This window comes from Xiphophorus hellerii, chromosome 20 (genome assembly GCF_003331165.1).
Source record: "Xiphophorus hellerii strain 12219 chromosome 20, Xiphophorus_hellerii-4.1, whole genome shotgun sequence".
NCBI lineage: Eukaryota > Metazoa > Chordata > Actinopteri > Cyprinodontiformes > Poeciliidae > Xiphophorus > Xiphophorus hellerii.
Genome location: NC_045691.1, coordinates 29,103,143 through 29,128,082, shown reverse-complemented (window position 1 = coordinate 29,128,082; position 24,940 = coordinate 29,103,143). Strand labels below are relative to the sequence as shown.

Genomic DNA, 24,940 nt, shown 5'->3' with positions numbered 1-24,940 from the left:
AAAAACAATATCACAGACGATATTCAGCATTTTCAGCGCTTTTTTTTTTTTTTTTTAATTGGGTTTGGCCAAACAGATATGTAACTTCAACTAATTTCAGTTAGTGTTTTCACCATTCAACATGACATCCACAGTTTAAAAAACAAGATGTATTGGCTGCTATGGCTCCTTGTCTGTGCACATACTGTACATTTTACAGCATTTAAAGCAGACATGCTTGAAGTATCAAACCTAAACTCAGCATTAGTAGATGACTGTTCTTAAATGTATCAGGCACAAAGCATAACTGTAAGTTTTACAAAACAACAAAAAACTATTTTGGCTTTATTTATCACGGTGTGTGGACCATGTATAAACCCGAAGCGCTGTGCCTTACATGATGTAAGCATTAAAAATATCTGGTAGATACCAACAATAAAGTAGAAATGCTTTATTGTGAGCATGTTGGAGAAAACATGCTCACATCTTTAGCACATGTGTGTGTCTGCATGTGTTCATAGCGGAGCGGGTGAGCAGAACTGATAACAGCTTGATGAAATAAAGGCTTCAGATAGACCCAGTGAGTAGCAATCCTCGATCCTATTTCCAGCAATTCATTAACGTTCAAACGGTCCTGATTGGAAGCTGATGTGACCTTCTAAGTGTTACGCAACGACATGCCGTGGCACCGCATGAACTCAGTTGACAGGGCTGCTCAGAAACAAATCAGTTGTTACTCACCCTGTCACATTTTGGGGTTGCCAATTCAACTTTCTGTCATGACTAACCCATAAGGTTCTCTGTAGATGACAGTGCAACTCAATTTTAATAGAAAAAATACATGATTCAATTTTCATATCTGAAGCAAATAAAAAATTGTTGGAAGGATTTTATAGTTAATTATCATTTATTTGCTTTACCTTTATTTTATAATATCATCCATTTTATTTACCTTTGCATTTACATTTTAATAATGTGCTTTGAGTGTTTTGAAGTGTTTGCAGAAACTCTGGAAGCGGCCTGCTGAGGAGTGAAAAAGGAGGATACCATGAACGAGACATTCCGGCGTTGATTGCCTAGAGGAACTGCAAACCTATAGTCTTATCTTATGAAATATGCTTTTGAAGATTGTATGAATGAGTTGTGTTCATGTGAGTGTGCAGCTGTTTTCTGCTCCCCCTCCCTTCAGGGCTGCACACTGTCATGTAACTAGGGAGTTCCTAATTCTAATAAAAGCAGGGCAAGACTCAGTTGTAGCTTCAGAGCAGAGGCAGAAATCTGTAACTGGGTTTCAACTGTGCTCTCCCTGCAGGTAAAACTAAATTCTGACTCTTGTCTCTTCTTTGTGTCTGTGTTTAGGTAATTTAGACCTAACAAAAATTTATTAAATAAACTTGCACTACAATTTATGTCTATTAAAGCTAATGATCGGCCTATGAGGTACAAGCAGTGGAGTGTTTGGATAAAGATGATTATCAGCAGGGGCCAGGGTTGCTTTTTGTCTGTCGTATCAAACATAAAGGCAGGCAATATGGCAGCAATATGACACTTTTACAGTAAAATTATAATTTTCTTACAAGATAAAGTCCTAAAAATACACATCAAAAAGCATTTCTAAACAGATTTTACTCAGTTTGTCCAAATCAGCTAACTTGTCAACACTCCAAACTCCAAATAATCTACTTTAAGATATTTTATTACAGTTCCTCCTCATGAGTGGAGAGATAAAGTTTCAGCTGTGAGCGACGTATAATGTCTGACACGTATTTATAGTAAATACTAGTGATGAGGGAAGTGCTGTACTTCTGTTGAGTTATGTAATTTCAGGCTCATGTATTGTTTTTAGTTGTGCACTAAATCAGATCATTTCAAATATAACCAAGGTGACTGGTTCAAAAAGTGGAAGCTGCTGATAGTGGTGCAGTTCAGGTCATCGTGTTGAAGAGACAACTGTTGTTGTCTGCAGTTTTGGTCGCAGACTTGGAAGCTCTCTGATCAGCCCTGCCCGGTGACTGCCAGGCTATAACTCAGAAATGTGACCTGTTTCCAATCAACATGCCTGAACACTTCAAAGCTGAATGAACCCTGACAACAACACACTTCGGCTTGAATGTTGCAGGCTAGTTGACCAAACTCTAAGCTAGTTAGTTTGAGTTTCTGTGTGACTGTTAAGGTGCAAGAAGCTAAGAGGGAAACGGTATTATTAACTATGAAAACAGCTCGTCTGTACTTTTAGGCTGACACAGCAGCCTTTTGGAGCTTTAACAGAGAAGGTAAATATTTGAATTGTTTCAGGAAAACACATGGAGCCCATTACTAAGACCATAATCCTCAACAGGACATGCTCTCTCACAGTTTCAGCCCACTGCAGGGCTGAAATGATTAATCGGATTAATCGTGATGAATTGATTATGAAAACAATCAGCAACTAATTTGGTAATCAAATAATCAGACTCTAAAACATGCCAACGTGCTAAAAGAACGACCTCAGAGCAGAAATTAAGCCAAAACTGTACACAAAAATATATACATTTTGCATTTAAGATGAAAAACATGTACTTTTAATATTGTACCAAATAGGTTTAAGCAGTCAAATGAAAAATCTGCAAAATGTTCCAGTTTTTTTGTCCGATTACTCAATAAATCGTCAGAATAATCGATTACTAAAATAATTGTTTACTGCAGCTCTAAACCACTCATTCAGGAAGGCTAAAAATGGATTCTGAATGCTGCTTACTGTAGCTGTTAAAGAGAAATCGTGATCAGGTATCTTACCAGTAGTTAAGCGATGGATGCTCCCTCAGTACTCTGGTGGGGAGAACTGGTAGCTGCTTTAGGTCCGATGCTGTAGTCTCAGCACTGGGGAAAAATACACAGAAACTTCACCATTCCTGTATGTTATATCAAATGTTGTTTTTTTTCTTCAAATTTTTTTCACATTATATTATTCTACGTATATCTTCACTTGCAGGAAGAATCCCATTAACACAACTATGAAAACCGCCGCTTGACTGATCTAGGCCTGCCAACAAGCGTTAAGTCTTTACAGGAGGTTTTCCTTTACTGTCAAAGGCACTTCACATCCTTTTATGATCCTAAAATAAGAGCCTGACATGCACATGTGGACCGCAAAAGGTAAACCTTTACACAAAAGAGCTCAAACCGAGTCCAAAAACTAGACCTTTTCTCCACATGTTCCACTTTCCGAGGGCTTTGATTTGCTATCTTAAGGCACGGCAGCAATAACTCTTACTTGTGAACCTTTGTGGGCAGGTGGATCGACAGGATTTTGTTTTTTATCTTTTTATTATGGTTTTATAAAGAGAAGCACTGGCTGCCAAGGCAAAACTTGACTCTTACTCATGTCATGCCAGACTTCATTTACAAAGGCGCATGCAAAGGCTTTAACTCATCAGGAGCCTTTCAAAGGACATGGAAAGAATTGGTTTTTAAGCCTGCAGGCTCTCCACAGTAATATTCTTATTGTTGATCTTATGTGCCGTGAAATAGTATTTAAGAGATAATAAAAATTTAATGACTAAAATATATTAATTCACCTTCTGCTCTGCCAGAGAGTCATTACTAATGATGACTACAATCTGGAAATCCTCAAAGTCCTGGAAATCTTTGTCCTGGAAATCCTCAAAGTTCCGGTTTTTGCTTATAAACTGAGCTAATCATCAAGGGAGTGGTACAACCTGAATGGTAAATGGTCTGAATTTATCTTTTCTAATCAAATTGACCACTCAAAGCGCTTTAAACTAGAGCTGCATTTATCCAGCTGCACCCATAAACAAGTATTTATTAGTGAGAAACCTAAAAGGCTTAAAACATCACAAAAAAAAATCAAACACGAAATTATCCTAGAGTGTTTTTTACTCCTCTACTATAAGCTAAGCATACCAAAAATGCAATTAGTCAGGTTGAATAAATTAACAAAAATTTGGTTGTTTCAACTACCAGTGCTGGTGGGCCATACAAAATTAGTTCCCTGGGACCAAATTGGCCCCTGACTGCAGTTTGGACATCCCTGATCTAAAACAAGAACAAAACACCAACAGGAAGAAAGTAACCTGATTTGTATTCCTTGTGTCATAATAAATATTATGAACTATATTTTGTTTCTTCTTAAACAAAATTAAAATTACACCCAAAAAAAAAGAGAAAAAAAAAAATCAGTTTATAGTATTTCATAGTTTATAGTATTTCAGTGAAATACACTTAAGATGTATGGGCTGTTGAGCATTGCAAAGGGACAAAACCATTATTATGATAAGAATTAGTTCCTGTTACAATAAAAGGGAAACTAGTTGTATGACTGGGATTCATATTTTTGTCATTTAACTATTTTCACACTGTTTATTCAGCATCAATGAATGCTGTGTTTACATTTCAAAATATGATGGAGTGCAATTATTGTGCGTTGCTCATGAGCACCACAGCTGTGACGTAACCGATGCAGTCAGCAGTGTTTTTAGTAACAGGTTTTATTTTTAGAGAGACTCTGTCTAAGCCTCTGACTGTAAACAATGATGGATTTAAATCCCGTAGACTAGGGCTGGGTATTGTTACCAACCTCACAATTCAAGTCAATTTCAATTCTTTGGGTCACAATTAGATTTGATTCTGTATTCCTTTAAATTCTTCACAACTTTGTATCCAGGTGTTTCATATGTGACACAGAAATGATATAGCGAGATTCACAGGTTCACCCAAATTGATATTGAATTGGAAAAACTAAAATTTTCATTGCAACGCATTGATGAATTGATATTTTCACTAGGAATGCACCGATCCACTTTTTTTCACTTCCGATACCACTACAGATATCTGAGGTTCAGCATAGGCCAATATCGATCCAATACAGGAAAACTGCACTGAATTGACTTTAAATGTTTTTGTTTTTTATAAACAGACAAATGTACTGAATTTAAAATGTTTTGAAAACTCTGTACCAGTACAGCATGCTTACATATACCAATAACCTCAAAAGCTTGGACAAAAAGCTTGGACAACTCAACCTTAATTGGTTCAGTCAATGCAATTAGGAGTATAACAGCTAATGTTAAATAAACCATTGTACATGTTGGTCAAACATGTAAAAATCATCTACAACAAACGTTTTTTCAAATGGTTCAGAAAGTAAAGTTAGGAATTCTATATATGTAAAATATATTTAGATCTCTGTTGCTCAGAGCACAAACAATAGAATATTGTATTTTCAATTTACAGATATCATTAAGGGATCGGTGCATCTCTAATTTTTACCCACCCCTAGAGGTGACCGTCTTGAATTTAGTTTACATTTTATTGTTGTTTTTATCATAAATGGCACAAAATGTGCATCATTATGTGATAAAATTGTACATTCATAACCCCACTAAGAGGAAACCGTAAAGTGGCATAACTTCCAACCGAGTCAAGCTCATTCCCACCCACACTAACCGCATGCTGCCTCCTCAGACCACCATGAGAAACAAGCCAGAGTGTTTTTTTGTAAAAGGTGAATGACCTAAAGCTTACTTTATGAGGCTCAATTGATCTCTCATTGATGTAATTTAGCATCGCCTCCAACATGGTCGACCAGAGATATAATGATCCAGTTATGTGAACCAGCTTACTGAACAAAAAGCCGTCTTGAGGGCACTTTCCCCTGTGGCTCCCTCTCCTTGGTTGGCTGAGTTTTGCTGCCACGGCATTTGGCTGCCTCTTTGATGGCGTGCGTTTTTTACGGGGCACTCTGGTCCCGGCGTTGTTGGGGTGATCTACTACTCGGCAGAGTTTGCCGTGTCAGCAGTCTGGAATTCATTACTACGTCTGTTATCTTCCAGCAGCATGGGGGCAATTGCTACGCCCGGTGCGGCGGGGCAGAGCCCGGCCCAGCGCAGTCTGCCCAGGGTGGGAGAGATAATGCTCATGTGTCAGCTCTTTCACAGGGCTGAGACTTGGTGGGGGGAAGCAGGGGGACTCCAGAGGGAGCACAATGAGAGAGCTGGTTGATGTGAATGAGCCACTAATTACAGGCCACACCTGCAAATAGAACTGTGGACAAGAACTGGGTGGAATGCCAGTCCATGTGTGGGAAATTTTGAATTACTGAAGATAATTTTATATATACATACACACACACACACACACACCTAGATACATACATACATATATACATATATATACATAAGTGTGTGTGTAGGGACAAATGAACTTCTGAAGCCTATATTTGAGAGTGAGTACAATTATACATGAATAAGAAAAAAAAATTCCCTGGTTGCTCTTAAGGCGTGATTAAAGGCATCAATCAGTCCTGTGTTTTCCTACAATTTCCCCAATCCCTTAAAGCAACCCCCACGGAAGAGACTACAGCATGTTGCACTCAGCTGTGGACTACAGCGGCAGGTGGTGAAACCAATAGCAGTAAAGTGTAAATAAGTAAAGCACCGGAAGACAATGCAGATAAAGAACAATGAGCAACCTGGCGGTGCATTAATTCAGCCCCACAGCAGGGAGGAGGGTGGGGAGCGGGGGATGTTGGGCCGCACCACAACAATAACACGACTACAGTCGGGCCCCTCGACGCCAACTTGTCTGCAATTGGACAGTGGGTCTGGCTCATCCCTCTTAAGCCAAAGGAGACCTCCCCGACTCCTCCACAGCTAATCTCCTGCTGTAGGAGCCGCCGTGGATACGGGGTAGGGGAGTCGTATTTAGACTGGATGATTCACGGGGAATTCACTGGGTCTGCTTTCACAAGACGTCGGGGTAAAAGAGGATAGCTGACGAGAGTGAAAAACACTTCCACAGGACAGTGTTGTTTCCTGAAGTAAGGGGATCCAAGAAAAAAACATTATTTTGACCTAGTCAAAGTTTTTTTAAAAGGCAAATATGAGATTATATGGTAGAAACTATTACCGTATGGCTGAAAAACATCTGACTCTTTGGACCTTCCACAATGGCTCTTTAAAAACTTATAACTAATATTTTGAAATAAATCAATATCAACAAATGTACGTTTACTTTTTCCAGTTTTTTCATGGGATGTTTGCACTGAACCTCCACGACAGATAGACCCTGCGGGTGTTTTCAAACCAGATAGTCCAGTACACTTGGTTTGATTGGGAACCAAAACTACAACATTTGCTACATTTTCAGCTGCTGCTATATCAAACAATCCAAACTAATTGAAAAAGTTGTTCCCCCCTCAGCCTGTGGTGGCGCTGCACCAAGAACTACTGAAGGAAACGACACAAAAACCTCAGAAGAAGACATGAGAACTTTCCGTCTTTAACTAGATCTACGCTTTTGTTACAACTAAATCAACTTTCGCATAGAAACAAATGTATCCATACTCTATTTGGAAAGGTTTTAAATTTTTAGAACCTAAAACTAGAAATAAAAATTACACCAAATTTTCTATTGATCAGAAATGAAGGTTGAGTTTTTTTCAAAACATTAACATTTGCAGCTGTTTTATTTGGCTGGACTGAGGGCAGAAAAGGCTCTTTGTGTAGTTAAAGTTACAGACTTCACAGAGATTAAAGGGGGCGGAACACTATTGAAAACCATATTTACTTTTCCATATCTTTCAGAGGAATGTGGTGATTTGTGTTAGTCTAAAACTTAAATAATTTCATGCAAAGAACTACATTAAAAAGCCGACAACAACAGCTTTGGTCTGGATGGAACCCCGCCCTAATGAATTTTACCAGAACACTTGGCGTCTCATCGTTTATTGTCTTTTCAGAGTCGGGGAAAAAGTGCGGCCCATCCCGACTCCCACATGAAGTGAAAGTTCAGCCATTACAGGGTGAACCTTTGGAGCTGAGGAGTTTACTTAAATAAAAAAAAAACGCTGAGTGAACACACTACAGGGATGCGTACTAACTACTCGGCAGCTCAGTTGTGCTTGTTTAATGAGCACAAGCAGATGCTGCCAAGTTTTTTCCTCTTTGCAGGAGAACAAAAGGCGATGGTGTAACAAGAGGACAAACTGCATTTTCACTTTTGCACATTTCGTCACTCGCAGCTACATGCACAACATTCCTTACCATGGACAAATGCTTGTGTTTGCATAATGAATACAGAAGCCTTCTGAGGCAGAGAGACAACACCGGTTCGGCTGATCAGCCAGAACACTGTTTACTAATGCCAGATAATGCCCTTCATTTCTATGATTGGCAAAAGAAAAAAAAAAAACAACAACAACCACCACCTAACGTTATCAGCAGGTCAACTGTGAAAACATCATCACTAATGAACAGGCAGTAGAGGTTTCATACGGACTCTAACACCAGTGGCATCGACCAAATCATGCACACGTCGTCCTTTTTGTCCAGACACGTGTCTCCTAAACTGTATGTGGCATTTAGTAAGAGGCTGTGCAACCACAACGTGTTGAAATCAATTGAGTGGACTCCACATGTTGAAGGTGGGATGTGCATTTATAACTCATGTGATCCCTGAGGAAACACATTGTAGAAGCAAGTTTTGGTTTAACAGCTGCAGATTTTTTTTGATTTTTTTTTTCAGAACATCTAGAAATTTACATTTTTGTTCATTCTTTGTAACCATCAACACCCTTTCACATTTTGTCATTTTAAACAACAAATTTAAAAAGTTTGACCAAGGCAAAGTAGTGTTCAATAAATGTGACATGAAAGGAAAATGACTTTTCCTAAATACAAATTTGACCACGACAACAAGGCCAGTCGTGATAACAAATTTTATTAGACAATAAATTGTCCTTAAAATTATTACAATAAACGTTCATATTGCTTTTAATATTACCATTTTCAAGTGAAACAACAACGATCACATTATACTGCAAATTCACCATCTCATAGATCAATAAAGTTTAATTTTGTAACCTGGAATTGGAAGATATTTTAAATATACAAAAACTAAAAAAGGATAAAAAAAAATAATAAAAAAAACACCAAATAAAACAAATATAAACCACACACAACCGAAATCATGAATGAAATTGACCATCAAAAAATATTAATCACCAGGACAGAAATGATCAAGCTCCTTTTAATTTATCATGCAATTAATTGGTTTATTGCTTAGCGACTACTTCAGTCTTGAATACTTTTGCAGCCTTTAACCCAGTGGTGCATAAAGGGGGTCCTGAAGGGCCGGCATCCTGCATGTTTTTGTTCTCTCCCTGGTTTAACACACCTGGATCCAATGATGGCTCATTAGAGACATAAGAAGAACATTGACATGCTGAGAACTTAAGGTTGCTACTACCACCAGGGAGAGAACTAAAACACGCAGGACCGACTTTGGGCACCTCTGATCTAACTGGGTTTTTTCCAAAATGGCCCTTTATCAAGCTCTAACAAGATTCCCATGAACCCCGACCAGACGTCCTGTCAGTGCAAAAGAAAAGAATTCCCACAGCATGATGCTGCCACTACATGTTTCACCCTGGAGATGATTGGTTTTCTACAAATATATACGCAGGCTACACTCAGTCCGTCACCAAACGATGCTTTTAAGAAGGCCTTGTTAAAATTATACACTTGATCCAATTTTCTTCCACTTTATAACAATGCAACTACATTGCATTGACTGATCCCATAAAAATCACATTAAAATACACTGGTTTGGGGTTGTAAATGCTGTACATTTTTACAATGAACAGACACTTCAAGGAGAGTGAATACTTTCATAAGCCACTGTGAACATAGTGTGTAGACCACAAATAGATGGCAGAGAGCCAACAAGGGATAAGGCTCAATGTCACAAGTCAAAATTAAGGCAATTATTAACTGAGCGCAGGTTCTACAATGAAATCTGAGCCAGTAAGGTTGTACATTAACAGACAGCTATTACTGATATTACAGAGCGCAGACCAAACACTGCTTCCTTGTACACTACATGTACAAACACATTGAAAATTGTGCAGGGCTTTTGTTTCCACTCTGTAATCCTATTGACTAATAACATATGTCAATATTTTTGTTTGCACATAGTCTTAAAAAAAACAACTAAAACAACACTGCACAGGAAACCTTTTGCCTAATTAAAGGTAATATGCTTATTTAAACAGGAAACTCTTATTTATACTTTGTTTAATACAAATGAAACATGGCTGTAAAAAGCAATGCATTTAAAGTTATGAGAGAAAAATAAGAATTTCTTACCTGGAATAATCTCCTTTGGCCTCCTTCAAAAAAAATGGGAATAATTCAGTGAGTGAAGACAGGATTAAACAGCACTTTACCAGTAAAAAGCTCGAGCAGAAATATTCACAAATGGCTGGATATCTAAATGTACATTACACAAGTTGTGTTTTCCTATTCTTTCTTTTCTAAAGGCATAGCTCCAACTCCTGTGAGAGGAGTTAACCGACTACAGACCCCAACAGACAAACGTTTTCAAATGTTACGTCCGTCCTCTTTCACATTGTAGGGGGTGAGGGACATGACAACCAAGAGAGGCTGCGACAAAAAAAAAAAACAACCCAAAAAACAACAAAAAACTCTTTCTTACCTGCAATGCGAAAGCGGCTAACTTGAAAACATGTTCGCTCTCCACTTCAATGGTTTCCTGTCGGGAAAGGAGGCGAAAACAGCAAGCTTTTTAAAACCACACACACACAGCGCTGACTGTCTCAAACACTTGACTCGTGAGAAAAGCCTCCCGTCCCATACTTCGAGACCGTACCTCGGTCCCACCGTTACCGACTGAACCACCGCGGCAGGAACCTTTCGGTGTTTCATGCGGCTATTAAGAGGTTTTAACTGTCTATTCTCTTCTTCTGAGTTATCTTGGAATTACAAATAAAAAAGAAAATTCACAATGCGGGACAGACGGACTAGTTTAAGGTTCTGCTCAGAGTTAAAGCCCCCTCGGTAAAGTGGTACGGTCCCTAAGCAGGTTCAACAGTCTCCGTCTCCCATGGTGACCAGTCAGCTCTCCCCGCGAAACAAACTGCACACCCTGCAACGTTTGATCTCATGCTGCCTTCACGTGCGTCTCGTAAACATTTTATTTCCACTCACTAAGGATTAATTATCGACAACCCAAACCAGAAACGTTTACTTGCGTTTCCTCATAACTTTCTAAAGTTTAATGTTGTTGCACGTTTCAGACTTTAGAGCGTAATCTTTACCTTCTACTTTACTAAAAAGAAAAGCAAACTGCTATAAAATCTCTCGAACCTTAAATGCAACACCCAATTGCAACAAGAAAGCATGTAGTACCTATTTAGTAATTTTGAGAAACTTTGGAAACACCTTTTTAAAGAGCGATTTCTGAGACAAATGATTAATTATTTAATAATGAAGGTCCATCTTAAAATATTGTATGAGTTTATTTGGTAGGAGTTCATAAGTTTCTTACTTCGTCCTACTCCTTTTCGAGCATGTTAAGATAATTGAGGTACAAAAATACGTATCTTTTGCGTTCCTAGTTCATGTGTGTGATTTTATACTTCTATCATGTTCGAAATAAATTGGTAACTTCACTTTCCAAAGGTCTATAGATGATTTGGAAGTGAAAGACGTCCATTGGAATTTTATACCTGAAGAATGGCTTTAAAAAACTATAACCAACCAGGAATAATAAAACAAGCAATATTTGGGTTGAAATAAATGCTTTTTATTTGATTCTCAAGTGAAATAACCATATTGGGGGGAAGATAACCAACATATTATATCTAATAAGACTTTTGTTGACAGACAAGGTCAAAGAATCCAAAGTCTTACTGAATGTAACTAATGCTAACTTGTGCTAACTTGGCCAAATTTAGGTTTAGGAAGTAAAAGTTTAATGTAGCGCTAATTGGACAAACTCAACATCATTAACACAACATACTTACTATTGGACAGCATTATTTTACCATCTCACCATATTATGTCATCTTGTGGAAGGGACTCAGTCAAATCTCATGAAGTTGTTGATTAGTTCAAAATGGCGGTTTGTAAAGGATGATGAGGCTCCTATTTATCTCTTGGCTAGTCCAACAAGCATGGTCATAAATTTTACCAATAGTTTGATCAAAAAAACTACTCAACTTCTGCCCCGAGAGCACAAATTCATCAGTTGGGTTGAAGTTTGTGGGGTAAATTTTTCTTGTGTTTGTGTTGTGCAACGTTTTTTCTAGAGATTATTTTGCTTAACGCCACTGCTAGTTATTAATGAGCCCATAGGCATTCTTATGAATAACAAATGTTCAATAATTTCACAGGGCACCCACCCAAAAAGATTATTAGCACATTGACATTTAATTAAAAAACATTCCACATTAAACAAACATAACAGGTACATATCACATTGCTTTAAATCACTTACATTAAACACTAAAGATTTAGCGTTTAAGTAGAAAAGCTCCACGGTCGTATTCTCTTTCAACAGGGTGATCTTCACAACATAAAACCTGCAAAGATATATATATATATTTTTTAATCAGCAAAACAACAACAAAAATTAATAAATAAAAGCTCAGTTTTTATCTATGTGCAAGTGTTGATCCACAGATGATCTTGTTTAAATCTGGCCGTATTGTTTGGAAATCTAACAGGATGACATTCATTGTGCTACATCACCGCCACCTGCTGGTTGATTGATGTTACTGATCTCAAAGGAGCACTACCTTCTTTAAGGCTCTTGTACTACAAATGAGAAAAGGGTCAGTTTGGGGTGTTGATCTATGAAGGGATTCATATATTTTTGATGATTTAAAAAAAAAGTATGAAACACTTTCATAAATTTCAAAATTTATATAGTTATTTACTCATATGTCCATCCATATATGTATTTTGTGGTCGTCATATTGTGCCATTTTTAGTGTAAATCACATGTCTGTCATCCCAATGTTCTTTATTGGGATTACAAAATTTAAAAAAGTAAACCAGTAAGCTTTGTTTCAAGTAGACAAATTAAGTTTACCCAAGTAAACACACAATTTATTAAGTTGTTGTTAAACAAACAAGAATAAATTATCTTTGTCAAACTTAATTTGATTATATTAACTACATTTTTTTAAGTTGTTGCTCCATTCTCTTTTTTCTCAGTTCAACACCAAGTCAAAGTGTTGCCACCGCCCGTTTCCAAAATAGGAATGCCGTGTTCAGGGTGGTGCGCAGTTTTTTGTTGCTGTTGTTTTTTTTGTTACTCTTGTAGCAGATTTTTGGGGAGAACAAACTTGTCCTGCTGATTCTTCCACCACACTTTTCAAACTTCTATATGTAAAAAAAAAAAAAAAAATGTTGAAAACCATAGTTTGAGTTGAGCTATCGTAAAGTTCAAAGAACAGAAGTAAGCATGCAGCCCACCATGTGGCTCACGTCTCCGCAATCTACTCTGAAGGTGAACCTGATTTCATCACGCAGTCTCTACGCTACTGTGCTCAAAGGTTTTTGACGAACAGCTTTTTGCCTAAGCATCCAATTGGTTCACATTTGGCAAGCTCTGAGAGTGATAATACTCACCTCACAAGAAACTTGATTTCCAGTGGCCCCGACGTCTTGGAGAAGGCATGATCAAGCACTTTACGATCCAGCTGGAGCCAGTTATTCTGGCCACTGAGCAGCAATAAAATAATAGATCACATCTCACGCTACGCTGCTACCTCACCCTCCTTCCTCCTTCCCGTTTCTGATTAAAGAAATTCAAACGCCCTACAAATGAGATGAAACGGACTCACATGTCGTCTACGAAACACAAGCCGAAGTATTCCTTCTCCTTCAGGTTGAAGTGAGACGCCACCAGATCCAGCAGCTCCCGAGACAACAGCTTTGGCTGCGGGGGTCCGGGGCAAAATAAAAGGGAAGCAGAAAACAAAGGAAGGAAAACAGATCGGCATGTGTGAGAGAGTTAAACTCCCGGTCAACCAAACCATTTCCCCTGAAAAAGAACCGAAAGTGTGAAGCTGTACCTGAACCAGCAGCTCCAGCTTCCTGCCGTCGAGGAGGTGAATCTGACACACACGACCTTCGGTCATCTATAAAGGATGTGCAAAAATTTTTTTTAAATCCACTGAGATTGTTTCTATAAAGTAATCTCTAGTTTCTAGGCAAAGGGGAGGCACTTTGACCACAAATGAGATTTGGTTTTAAACCTTTTAAACCTCAAAAATGTGATATTAGTCCTCCGGATCGCGAGTCGATTTCACACATTTTCATCGTCATCCTCTTGCTAAGAGACAAAACGGAAACACAACGCCATCCTGCTCCAGTGATTCACCGGATTTCCATTGTACTGTTGGCAATTAAAAGTTTTAGGTTACACTCTGCTACAATTAGAAGAAACAACCAAGTATTGTCGAGAGGAGCCAGTTGAGGTGGTTCGAGTATCTGGTCAGGATGCCTCCTGGACGCCTCCCTGGTGAGGTGTTCCGGGCACGTCCCACCGGGAGGAGGCCCCGGGGAAGACCCAGGACACGCTGGAGGGACTATGTCTCCCGGCTGGCCTGGGAACGCCTTGGGATTCCCCCAGAGGAGCTGAACAAATGGCTGAGGAGAGGGAAGTCTGGGCCTCCCTTCTTAAGTTGCTACCCCCGCGACCCGACCCCGGATAAAGCGGAAGAAAATGGATGGACGGACGGACGGACGGATGAACCAAGTATTCTTTTACTGGGATCCAGGTCGATTCATACACACATTTGGTATCCACATATTTCCATTTTGTCCCTTTCTACCTTACATTTATCCCTGTAAACAAAACGTTATACATCTGTTTACAAAAACACTGCATATCAGTTCTGTGGGCAGTTACAGATTTTTGATGAAATAGGAAGCAAAATAGTCATTAAAATGCTGAAATCTTTTATAAAAATGTAATTAATTGCATAATTCTTTCTGGAGGTTTTGCATTCAAACTAATTTTTTTTTTAGATCTGATGCCCATATAGGACAGTCAAACTTAATAAAATATGACAAATTATGACCTCTGATCAAAGTAAAACAGGTCAGACCGACCAGAAGATGTCATCAAATCAAGTCATATGACTACAGTTTTCCATCCATCCATCCATCCATCCATCCATCCATCCATCCATCCATCCATCCATCCATCCATCCATCCATCCATCCATCCATCCATCCATCCATCCATCCATCCATCCATCCATCCATCCATCCATCCATCCATCCATCCACACAGGACCGAATTTAACAGGATGTGGGCCTCGGGACAGGAGCCAGTTTCAGTGCCCTATCCACTAAAAAAAAATATTTTAACAAGGCAAATTACAGTACATTATTAGGTAGTCCTATACATAAGCAAGTATGAACTGATGCTTTATAGGTTTAATAACTTCATGTTGTCTCCAAAGAAATCGACAATAGCTTCATAATTGAATGTGGCTCTGTGCTTTCTTAGTGATTCCAGTTTATTTCTTGTGTCTTGTCCTCTTAGTTACTCTAGGTTTAATACTGTATGTTTCTAATGTTTAGTCGTTTGTTAATGTTAGATTCATTTTCTAGTCCCCGGCGTGTTTTCTGTTGCTCTCCTGTCACTTCCTCTCTTTCTCTCTCTTCTCAATCTGCTTCCTGCTCATCAGTCCAGGTCTTTTGTTTCAGCATTCACCCTCACAGTATTTAAACCCTCCTTCTGCTGATGCTCCTTGCTGGTTCCTCCTGTTTAGTCCAGTTCCAGTTATGTTTGTGTCCATCTGGCTGTCTGTAACTTTTGGCTTTCATCATTACTTTCATTAAACCTCCAACATGCCACTCCACGTCTCTGCCTCTCTGCCTATGGGTCTACTTCAACCACCATCAAAGATCTCTGACCTGCTGTTTATACATATTTTCTTAGGCAAATTTTATTTCCGTTTGGTACCAGTAGAGCTGTCTGCCGTCTCTGAATGTGTGCGCTGTGTCTGTTAATTCTCTGACGTCAGTGAAAAACACAGTGTTAAGCTAATTGGTTTTTAGTGCTAGAAAGCTATGGTTACATTAAAGTCCAACTACTTCGACCACAAGGCCAGAGGGCGCCCTGTTAATTGTTATTTTTTAAACTTAATCTTCCCAGAGTGTGTTTTTAAGCGCCATAGCAGAGCTGTCATTTCACTTTTAACAGCAGAACAAGCTGCTTTCCCACTTTGTTGTTGTTTTTACTGCCCTGGACCGCAACGAGAGACGTCTCTGCAAGGAGCGTTCGACAACACGACAGAGGTCATGCCAAGATAGCATGATGCTAACTGTTAGCTCGGACAGCTGCACAGGCTGAGAGCTCCTAGGCTTCAACTCTGTGTTTCACAGGAGGCAAGAAAAAGTGTCTCTAATAAAATTAGCAAGAACAAAAAATCTAAATGGAAACTAATAGCATCTACTCTTAGAGGATGTGTAGATGCTCCTTCAAGAGCATCTACTCTTGAAGGACAAACTCATGGCCTTTGTCCCAGTGATTCTCTCTTTTCTTAGGTCTGTTGGTGAAGAAGAATATAAGCCTGACATTTAAGCTACACAATGCCCTTCCTGTTATTTTTCTTTCAAATTGTCCTTTCAGTGGAGGGGAATAACTTCGTACAGTAAATGGTGTAGAGCAGGGGTGTCCAAAGTGGGTCCTGGAGGGCCGGCATCCTGCGTGTTTTAGTTCTCTCCCTGGATTAATGCACCTGGATCAAATGATGGCTCATTAGAGGCCTCAGGAGAACACTGACATGCTGAGAAGGCTGTTTCTACCACCAGGGAGAGAACTAAAACATGCAGGATGCCGGCCCTCCAGGACCCACTTTGGACACCCCTGGTGTAGAGAAACTCAATACATGTCCCTCCACTCTCCATCACTTTGATGTAAATAAACCACACAGCGAGTTTCACCTGAGCAACACACCTAAAGCCGCAGGTACAGCCGGACCTCTCGTCTGTGTTCTCTGATCAAAAGGCAATAACAAACTCAACGGTTTCTGTCAGAGACCTGTTGTGTACCTTTGCTAGTGGAAGTTACAGCTAGAACAGCTCCAACAGGTAATATTTGGAGTCTGATAAACGTTAACGCACTCGTTGCAAAGCCACAAAGCAGCGAACAGGATCTGTAGCTGGAGGTAAGCGAGATCAAAAGAATGAAATGTTGACACTGCTGTGGAACCTCGACTGTGAAAGGAGGCTTCGGCCTGTGGCATTTGGAACTTAAACCTAGACATGTCACAGAAGCCTAAAATACCAAAAACTAGGACTGCGGTGTGTACGGAAAGCCACAAGTGCCAAAATTCAATCATTTAAAAAGGCCCGAAATTTATATTTAAGCTTGCGAATGTTTTGATAAACATGAATACAAATTAATAAATATATTTTAATTTTAATTAAACACAAACTAAATGTATTTTTTGTTACTTAAATCTTTACTAATTATAAATATATTTTTTAGTTTTTTGCCTTCTTGTCATGTACTGCAGAACATCATGAATTTATGTGATTTCGCCAGATTGCTGTAGACTCACTCAGCAGGCTAAAACATACTGTAAAAAGGTGATTGTTCTCTAGCTGGGGTTCTGTGCAGATTAACCAATCAGCCATTTGGGTTTTTCCTTTATGAGATGCAGAAGCAGTTTAAATTATTTTATTACATACTTTACCATGGGAGGCAAAAACTAATGTAAAAAAATGACATTGAGATGAATAATCAATATTTTAATTACACTTACAAAGTTAATTAACACACAAATGACTAGTTAATTTACATAATAAACAAAAGTAGGCCTAGGAGAGAGCCATGGGGAACCTCACTGATTATTGGTGATGCTTAGGGTCTAAATTGTTTACTGAACATGCTGAATACATTCTTATGAACCATTTCCAGTGAGTAAGGCACCAGCCGGTGCTGTTTTGTATGCTATTTTGTCCGTTTCTGTTGTAAAAGTGGCCCATACAACCAACCTTTTTCACACCCCATTCCGTTGTTTGTCCATAGGACGATGGAACTGTATGGTTAGGATGGAGCTACTGGTGTCACAACACAGTCTATTGATTGGGGAACAATAAAACGTTGATGCTTGCCAAAAGAACGAGACATACCAGTGCGTCAGTGATAATTCAACGCTCTCCGGAATATGGCGGACCAATAAATAGCTTACTGACCCAACAAACCCGTGCCATACTGCTCAGGGAAAATGAGTTTCCAGGGGTCCAAATTAAGCAGACACATCAAGAGCCAATGATTCCCGACCTCTATATAAAAATATTCTAAGAGATTTCTTAAATTCCCTTTTCCCTACTTTTAATTTGTCCTGTCCTAAAACAAACACCTTCATAATATGCAGTTTCAGGTGGTGCTTTTAGCAGGCAGCTTACTGGGAAAGTTCTCAGACTATGTGATGATGGTTTCGTCACACGATTAAGAACAAAACAGAGAGAGCTCTTGACACCTGGGTCAGGTGTTTCAGCATCGACGCGTTTAAAAGTTTCCCTCTTCAGCCATGCAGACAGTGAGATCAAACAACATTTCGTGCTGCTTTTCAAATGACTGCCATATGTGCAAGGCAGAGGGATTCTTGTTAAAAAGAAAAAAAAAATCTGGTTTTGTGACTCAACCGGAGGAAGCCTGATCCTCATAAGAATAAACACGGTACGCAATTATGAGGCTTGACAGAAAAAAAGAAGAAAAAAACAGCAGCTGATTTGAGGAAAGTTAAGCAATAAGAATGTAATTTGTGACAAAACTAAAAAAAGATGCTTGTCACAATTTTCTTGTCCTAGGATTTGAATGTTACCTGGTAGCATTTTCCCATCTTGAACCAGGATTCCAAGAGGCGCCTGCATGGGATCAGCCCACGACTGTACCATGTCCTCAGTGTCTCGTGCGCCAGGCTCCAGACGAGCTGGCTCCCCGACGCCACCAGGTCTTCCAGTCCACGTATGATGCGCACGGCCATGCCTGCCCCCCGTAGTCTCCTCTCTTGGCCGGACTGCGTCTACCCTCTAGCGACGGGACCTCATGTCTTCAGGAACAAGTGAATCGGCCGATCCACGGACCGCTTTGTTTTGCTTTGAAGCAACAAGCTGCAAGGAGCATCCACACACTGGCCTACTATGTCTCCCTAGCTGATGTAATGTCAGTGTGAGTCGGCGCTCTGGAGAGGCTGGAGCGGAGTAGTGCGCCTTAGGCTCGGTCCTGGGCCCCGGTCCAAAACACTGCCTCAGAGTGCAGGGGAGGGCAGGACAGAACCAAGAGGCCCACTGCTGCAAAATCTCCGTCTGCCCCTCCACGTTTAAAAAAGAAAAAACGAAGAAAACTCAAACACTGACCGCACAGAAACAAACCTCCAGACTTCTACACCCAACACACCCTTGAATTGCAGAGGATGTTTGTACGTTACGTCTCCATAAATGACAACATTTCTCCACCTTTTTTTCCCCCCATTTTATTTCAGTGTTTAAATGTCATTGTCTGCGTAGGGCGTGGGGCCGATTTCCTGAGCAGAGGAGACCAGACGTTCCCACCCGTTGCGTTGTGAGGCAGCACTAAAAATAATTGCTTTTGTCTGAGCCAGCAGATAGAACTGACACGGCAAAAAGGCCCAACAAAAAACAACAAAGTGAAACTACAAGGGAAGAAAACACACATACACACACGCACATGCACAGGGGAACGTCTTCCTCTGCAAAGCTGCAGATCACACACCACCTGATTCAGCTAAAACAAGTTACAGGAACGCCAGTGGGACGGAGCGGCTCATCTGGAAACTATATCTGCCAGTTTGTTTACGTGACCCTCAGACTCAAAGAGTCTAAACAATGTTTAATGGAACGATGGAATGATGTGTTGGAAATATTCACTCTTCCAGTTCACATGGATGGATGGATGGATGGATGGATGGATGGATGGATGGATGGATGGATGGATGGATGGATGGATGCTAGGCCTGACTTAAGAGGGGGCTTCAAAATGACAGTAACCCCAGGGCCTCAATTTTGTCAAAAGGGGACGGTAAAGATTTTTCTTTTTGTTTTTCAAACATTACACTTTATATTGCACTCATAGGCCCAGATTGTGTGAGTTTTACTGTGTATCATTTTTATGAGTATAAATAATTTTAATTGTTTGAAAATGATGACGTTGTAGTCAATTTTATTGGGAACAATATGGTGTTATTGGCAAGAAAACATTCTAAACCTGCAAGGCATCAGCTCGTACTTGCTGATGTTTAGGGCTACCTAAGAATTTACTGCAATTTGCATTAGAAAAATATTTTTTCTAAGTGGACCAAAACTGGTTCCAGCCCAGGGGCCCACATCCTAGTAAATCCGGCCCTGAGTAGATGGATAGATGGTTCGGAAAGGAAAACAGGAATCGGTAGAATCGGTAACAGTAGGTCAAAGCCTATGGAAGTAAATATGTGCCATCAGAATTTGAATTAAAAATGCCTCTGAAATTTGAATGTTGTATATTTGTACTTACTCTTTTCAGTGTTAAAATATATTCAGAATATATTTTAAAGCTAAAATAATTTTCATTGTCATTATTTCTATGTAGAAAAAAATTCAGTGTCATTATTTGTACATGGTTGCAATTATCATTTGTTTTAAAAAATGCACGTTTACTTCCATAAAAGCCTGAAACCACAGACTGAAAATTAGCTTCAAAAGTTGATATATCCATACTTAGCCCGTCAAAATAAAGTATTCATCCAAATCCCTAACACATTCAACCAAACAGTTCTATGCTGAGGTTGGAAACTACGTACTCCGCCTAGAATAGATGTAGAGAGGCCACATAAATGTAGACATCTTGGTTTTTTATTGTAAACATAAAAAATATCTTTTCTGTAGCAAAGAGGCCCTATAAACCTTTTAATAAAAAAATGTTGGCAAGAAGAAACAAAAACATACAGCAACTTTGTAGCTTACCAATAAACATCAGGCGTGCTGGAAAATTAATTAATTTTGCCAGTGGAGACAGCCTTCGTGAGGCTGAGCTAGTTTACAAAGAGAAAAGAAGGTAAAACATCTCAAGATGTGCAAAGCTCTTAGAGACAGCCGGAAAAAACTTGCATTTGTAGTTGCAGAGCGATTCTACGAGTTATTGACTCAGAGGCCTAAGCGCAAATTTTCACTTCACTCTACAGATTTTTACTTAACAAAATGCAATTATTTAGTCTTTTTCAACTTACTTTACAATTATGCACAACTTTGCATTGTTGTTCCATTACAAAAAGTCTCAATAATGAACTGAAGTTTAACATAACGTGAGAAAAATGCAAAAAAAGCCAAAGGAAGACGAATAATTTTACAAGTTAATACACTTATATTCTATTACAAACCATCTGAGTATCTTCTGACACTGACACCACCCATTGCCTTCGCATGTGATTATACAGGCTGTTTTTCAGCCTCTTGTTGTCTCGAGCCTGGCACAGAAGCAGTCAGCACTATGACTTCACGCTGTAGTCATCCTGACTTTTGTGACTAGTGTCAACACATAAGTCACTCACTTAAAGGGACAATTTTATGTAAAATCCACATTTTTCAGCTTTACATCAAGTTCTAATGTTATTCCCTCATCAAAAAACACACCTCCAGTGCTGCTTTGTTTCTTCCCTGCAAGTTTGACAAATTTTTAATCTCCATGGCAACCATTCAGCTGCGCAAAAAAGCCTGGGTGGAGCTATCTCCGCCTTCGAGGCGCATCTCCTCCCCAGAGCTGCAGTTTCCGAACTTCTGTCCTTCTGCGTCAGAGAACAGCCGTCCCCCGTAACTCCCCGCATCGGCTCCTTCAGACTAGCCAGCAGCAATTAGCAAACACCTGGTGGAACTGCGCATCAGCAGAGCTCATTATGCTAGCTAATTCTCAGTGCAACGCTGATAAAAAAAAATAAAAATAAAAATAAAAAAAACATTGTTAAAGGATTAATAGAAGTCATGTTGTGATGACTTCCTGAAGGAAAAGTTTCAGAAAGAGCAGAAGTTTGTTAAAGAGACAGCAATTACAAGGTGTTGAATTACAAAGTTGAATTTCTACATATATATATTTGATACATGTAGCATTTTTACAACTGAAGGTAACATAGATACTTAATAGAGATATAAAATGTCACTATGAAAATACATGATACCGTCCCTTTAAAGGCTCATTCATCTACAAATGTCCTTAAACTGTTTTCACAAGTACTTTATGATTTGAAGGATGATGTGGAGTTGTTTAGATTTTGATTCTGTAATTCTGCAGTACCCTCGTTCTGCCAGTAGGTGGGGAAATTGAGTATCAGAACATATTCCCTCTTTGTCCCTGAGGGACAAAGAGGGAATATGTTGAGTGAAAATTGAACAATTGTGTCTAGAGTGTTTCCCCATGTTCCCTGTTTCAACTATTAATAGGGCTTTGCGTCACTTGTGACTCAAACTGAAGGCTTAACTCAGAAAATGACCTCCAGGTTCTGCTCTGTTCTGTCCCAGAGGTTCAGAGTTAATAGGTCTGACTCTGCTGGGAATGCAAGGTGGGAGGAGGACACCGGCGGAAGCAATCGTGTTGCAAATATCATCAGTTTATCATCCCGGGGCCATTTTTCAACATCGAATGCCAATTACCCTGCATAATTGCTGTCTGATTAATCGTCTAAGTAGGGAGGGGAAAGGCCTCCTGGTGAATGCAATCAAGATCGAAGAGCTAGAAAAAAAAACCCGTGGAGGGCTGTAGAGGGGTGGGTGGGTGAGGGTGTTGGCGGAGACAGCTGTCATCCACACGGGTCTTGCAGCTGACGAGCTATATGCCGCATACTGAGACCGCAGCTGACCCGCTGAATGGAAGACATTCTGCGACTGTATGCCTGATGCAAACACGCCTGCAGAGCAAGTCATAAGCACGGCAACGCACACGCATGCCTGTCGTGCCTCCTGCGGGTGGACACAGCTGTCAGAGATTATGATACCCCCTTCCCGTCCCCCAAAGGAGGATGATTTGTACTCATACATCATGGATGAACTGTTAGATTAAGCTCATAAAACATGAATCAAGCCTATCATCATTTTTTTTCATGGATTTTGCTGAAAATGCTGCGTTGCCTTTGTAGTATCCTGAAAGAGTATGAACTTTCTTTCTGGTATTATTAGTAAGGCTGCCGCTAACGATTATGTTAGTTATCGATTAATCTATTGATTATTTATTTATTTTTATTTTTTTAACCCCTCCAGGGGGTCTTTTTTGTGGGCTCTAGTGTCCCTTATATGATAGTAGGCTGACAGGAAACAGGGAAGGAGAGGGGGAAGACATGCGGCAAATGTCGTCGGGTCCGGGAGTCGAACCTGCGACGGCCGGGTCGAGGACTCAAGGCCTCCAAATACGGGTCGCGCTAACCACTACGCCACCACGGCACGCCCCTTATTGATTATTTTTGACGATTTACCGATTAATCGGCTAAGAAAATGGGGACATTCTGTAGATATTTCATTTAAGCCTTTTTGTGTTTGCAATACTTGAAATACATAAAAATGCAAATAATTAAATTTCTGTTTCAAATAAGAAAATATACATTTTATTGCCTAACATGCAATAACAAAAACATATTCATATATGCCTTGCGAGAGACTGGCAACCTGTCCAAGGTGACCCCGCCTCTCGCCCAGAACGTTAGCTGGAGAGGCACCAGCACCTCCCGACCCCAATAGGGACAAGGGTGTTAGAAAATGGATGGATGGGACGGATATTCACATATTTTAATTTTAATCTTAAATGCAAAACATACATATTCGTTGCACACTTTTGGATTAATTACTGCTCTGAATGTGCGGTTCTTTCAGCCATGTTTATTAGAACAACACAAATCAAGAGGAACTAGTTGATCTGTGTCTTGCCCAAAGCCATAAGAAAGCCTGTTAGCACCAGTTTGCTGTCGAACAAGCAGACAAAAATCTTTCCCCACATCTGCTGAGGAAACGGGAAAGTGTTTTAATCGCAGCCAATTAACACCGTGTGATTAAGCTCCTTTTGAGGAGGGAATGGAGGCACTGAGGAGCTCATTGTGTGCGCCGCGGAGGTACAGTCAAGCTCGGCTTTGTGTGGCTAGGCAGGGGGTGGGAAAAAGAAATTAAAGGCAGGAAAAGTGGCTGCCACCATCCACCTATTGGCCCGTCGTGGGTGTCTGGGGGGGTTTATCTCCTCTTGTTGGGTTCTCTTGTGGCACACGAAGGCTCTCAGGGGCAGCCTGGAGGCCAGAGGCCGTGACTAACCATGTGTGTGCATAACCCAGATGCTATGAAGAGTAGGAGGTCAAAGAGGGGGAGGATTCTGGGTTGGGGGGGGGGGGGGGTTACAGAGGCTGCGGTGTCAGCCAACAGCTCCGCACTTGTCTGACGTTACAAACCGCCGATTAGATACTTCTAATCTAGGGATTAGAAGTAAAAGACTGTGTCGGAACATTTGTAATATCATATCTGAGTCACTGGAAACATGGGTTGTCTGTAAAATTAAGATACTGTAGTCCTAAAGACAAGTTCCTAGAGAATCAGACTGGAGACAGTCAACTGAAAACGGGCTTGAGTTCTGGACAAAAAACTTTTTTAGAGATGCACAGAGAAGTGGGTCACTTCACAGATGAAGCTAAATTTCACTTTGACTGACCTGTCAGAAATACAAAAATCCAATCTTTTCCCAATGCTATGAGCGCTCTACCTAAGTACTACCAGGCCACGCAGGCTATCAGTGTTGATGTTATTACTGGGGAAAAGACTCACAAGCCGCTTTCAGATCATAATTCTGTGATCTACACATGTGCTTCACACATCGTACTAAAAAGTCTTGACATAGACTGGAGGGGTGGGTTGAAGTCAACCCTCCTATGTCACTTATAACTGTAAAGAGAACTCCTTTAGAACCTTCTCATCACCTAACTTGTGTCAAATGATGCCTTAGACTACGTTCGCACAGCAGGTCTTGATGCTCAATTCCGATTTTTTTTTTTTCTGAAATCACATCTCTTTTGCATGTTCGTAGACATGATTGAATGACGTGACCACAATCAGACTTCTGTGTGAGCACTTTACGACCCCAAAGCCACCAGCATCCACAGAAGAAGAACGTA

The 24,940-nt window shown here is 40.0% G+C and overlaps 1 protein-coding gene across 7 annotated transcripts in view; it reads right to left on the bottom strand.

The window, feature by feature from the left end:
- Positions 1 to 24,940, bottom strand: part of frmd4ba (FERM domain containing 4Ba) — a 56,272-nt gene that overhangs the window by 18,226 nt on the left and 13,106 nt on the right. For 3 of the 7 annotated variants that reach the window (XM_032548714.1, XM_032548715.1, XM_032548712.1), the window contains exons 1-8: positions 18,638 to 18,947; positions 13,862 to 13,927; positions 13,631 to 13,725; positions 13,416 to 13,508; positions 12,277 to 12,361; positions 10,474 to 10,530; positions 10,125 to 10,147; positions 2,755 to 2,838 (exon numbers count right to left, since the gene is read on the bottom strand). In XM_032548714.1, coding sequence (XP_032404605.1) covers positions 2,755 to 2,838; positions 10,125 to 10,147; positions 10,474 to 10,530; positions 12,277 to 12,361; positions 13,416 to 13,508; positions 13,631 to 13,725; positions 13,862 to 13,927; positions 18,638 to 18,799 — 665 coding nt within the window. In that variant the 5' untranslated portion in view covers positions 18,800 to 18,947. Of the gene's footprint in view, positions 1 to 2,754; positions 2,839 to 10,124; positions 10,148 to 10,473; positions 10,531 to 12,276; positions 12,362 to 13,415; positions 13,509 to 13,630; positions 13,726 to 13,861; positions 13,928 to 18,637; positions 18,948 to 24,940 lie in introns of those variants that run through there. The other 4 variants (XM_032548717.1, XM_032548718.1, XM_032548716.1 and 1 more) reach the window with 3 other exon arrangements.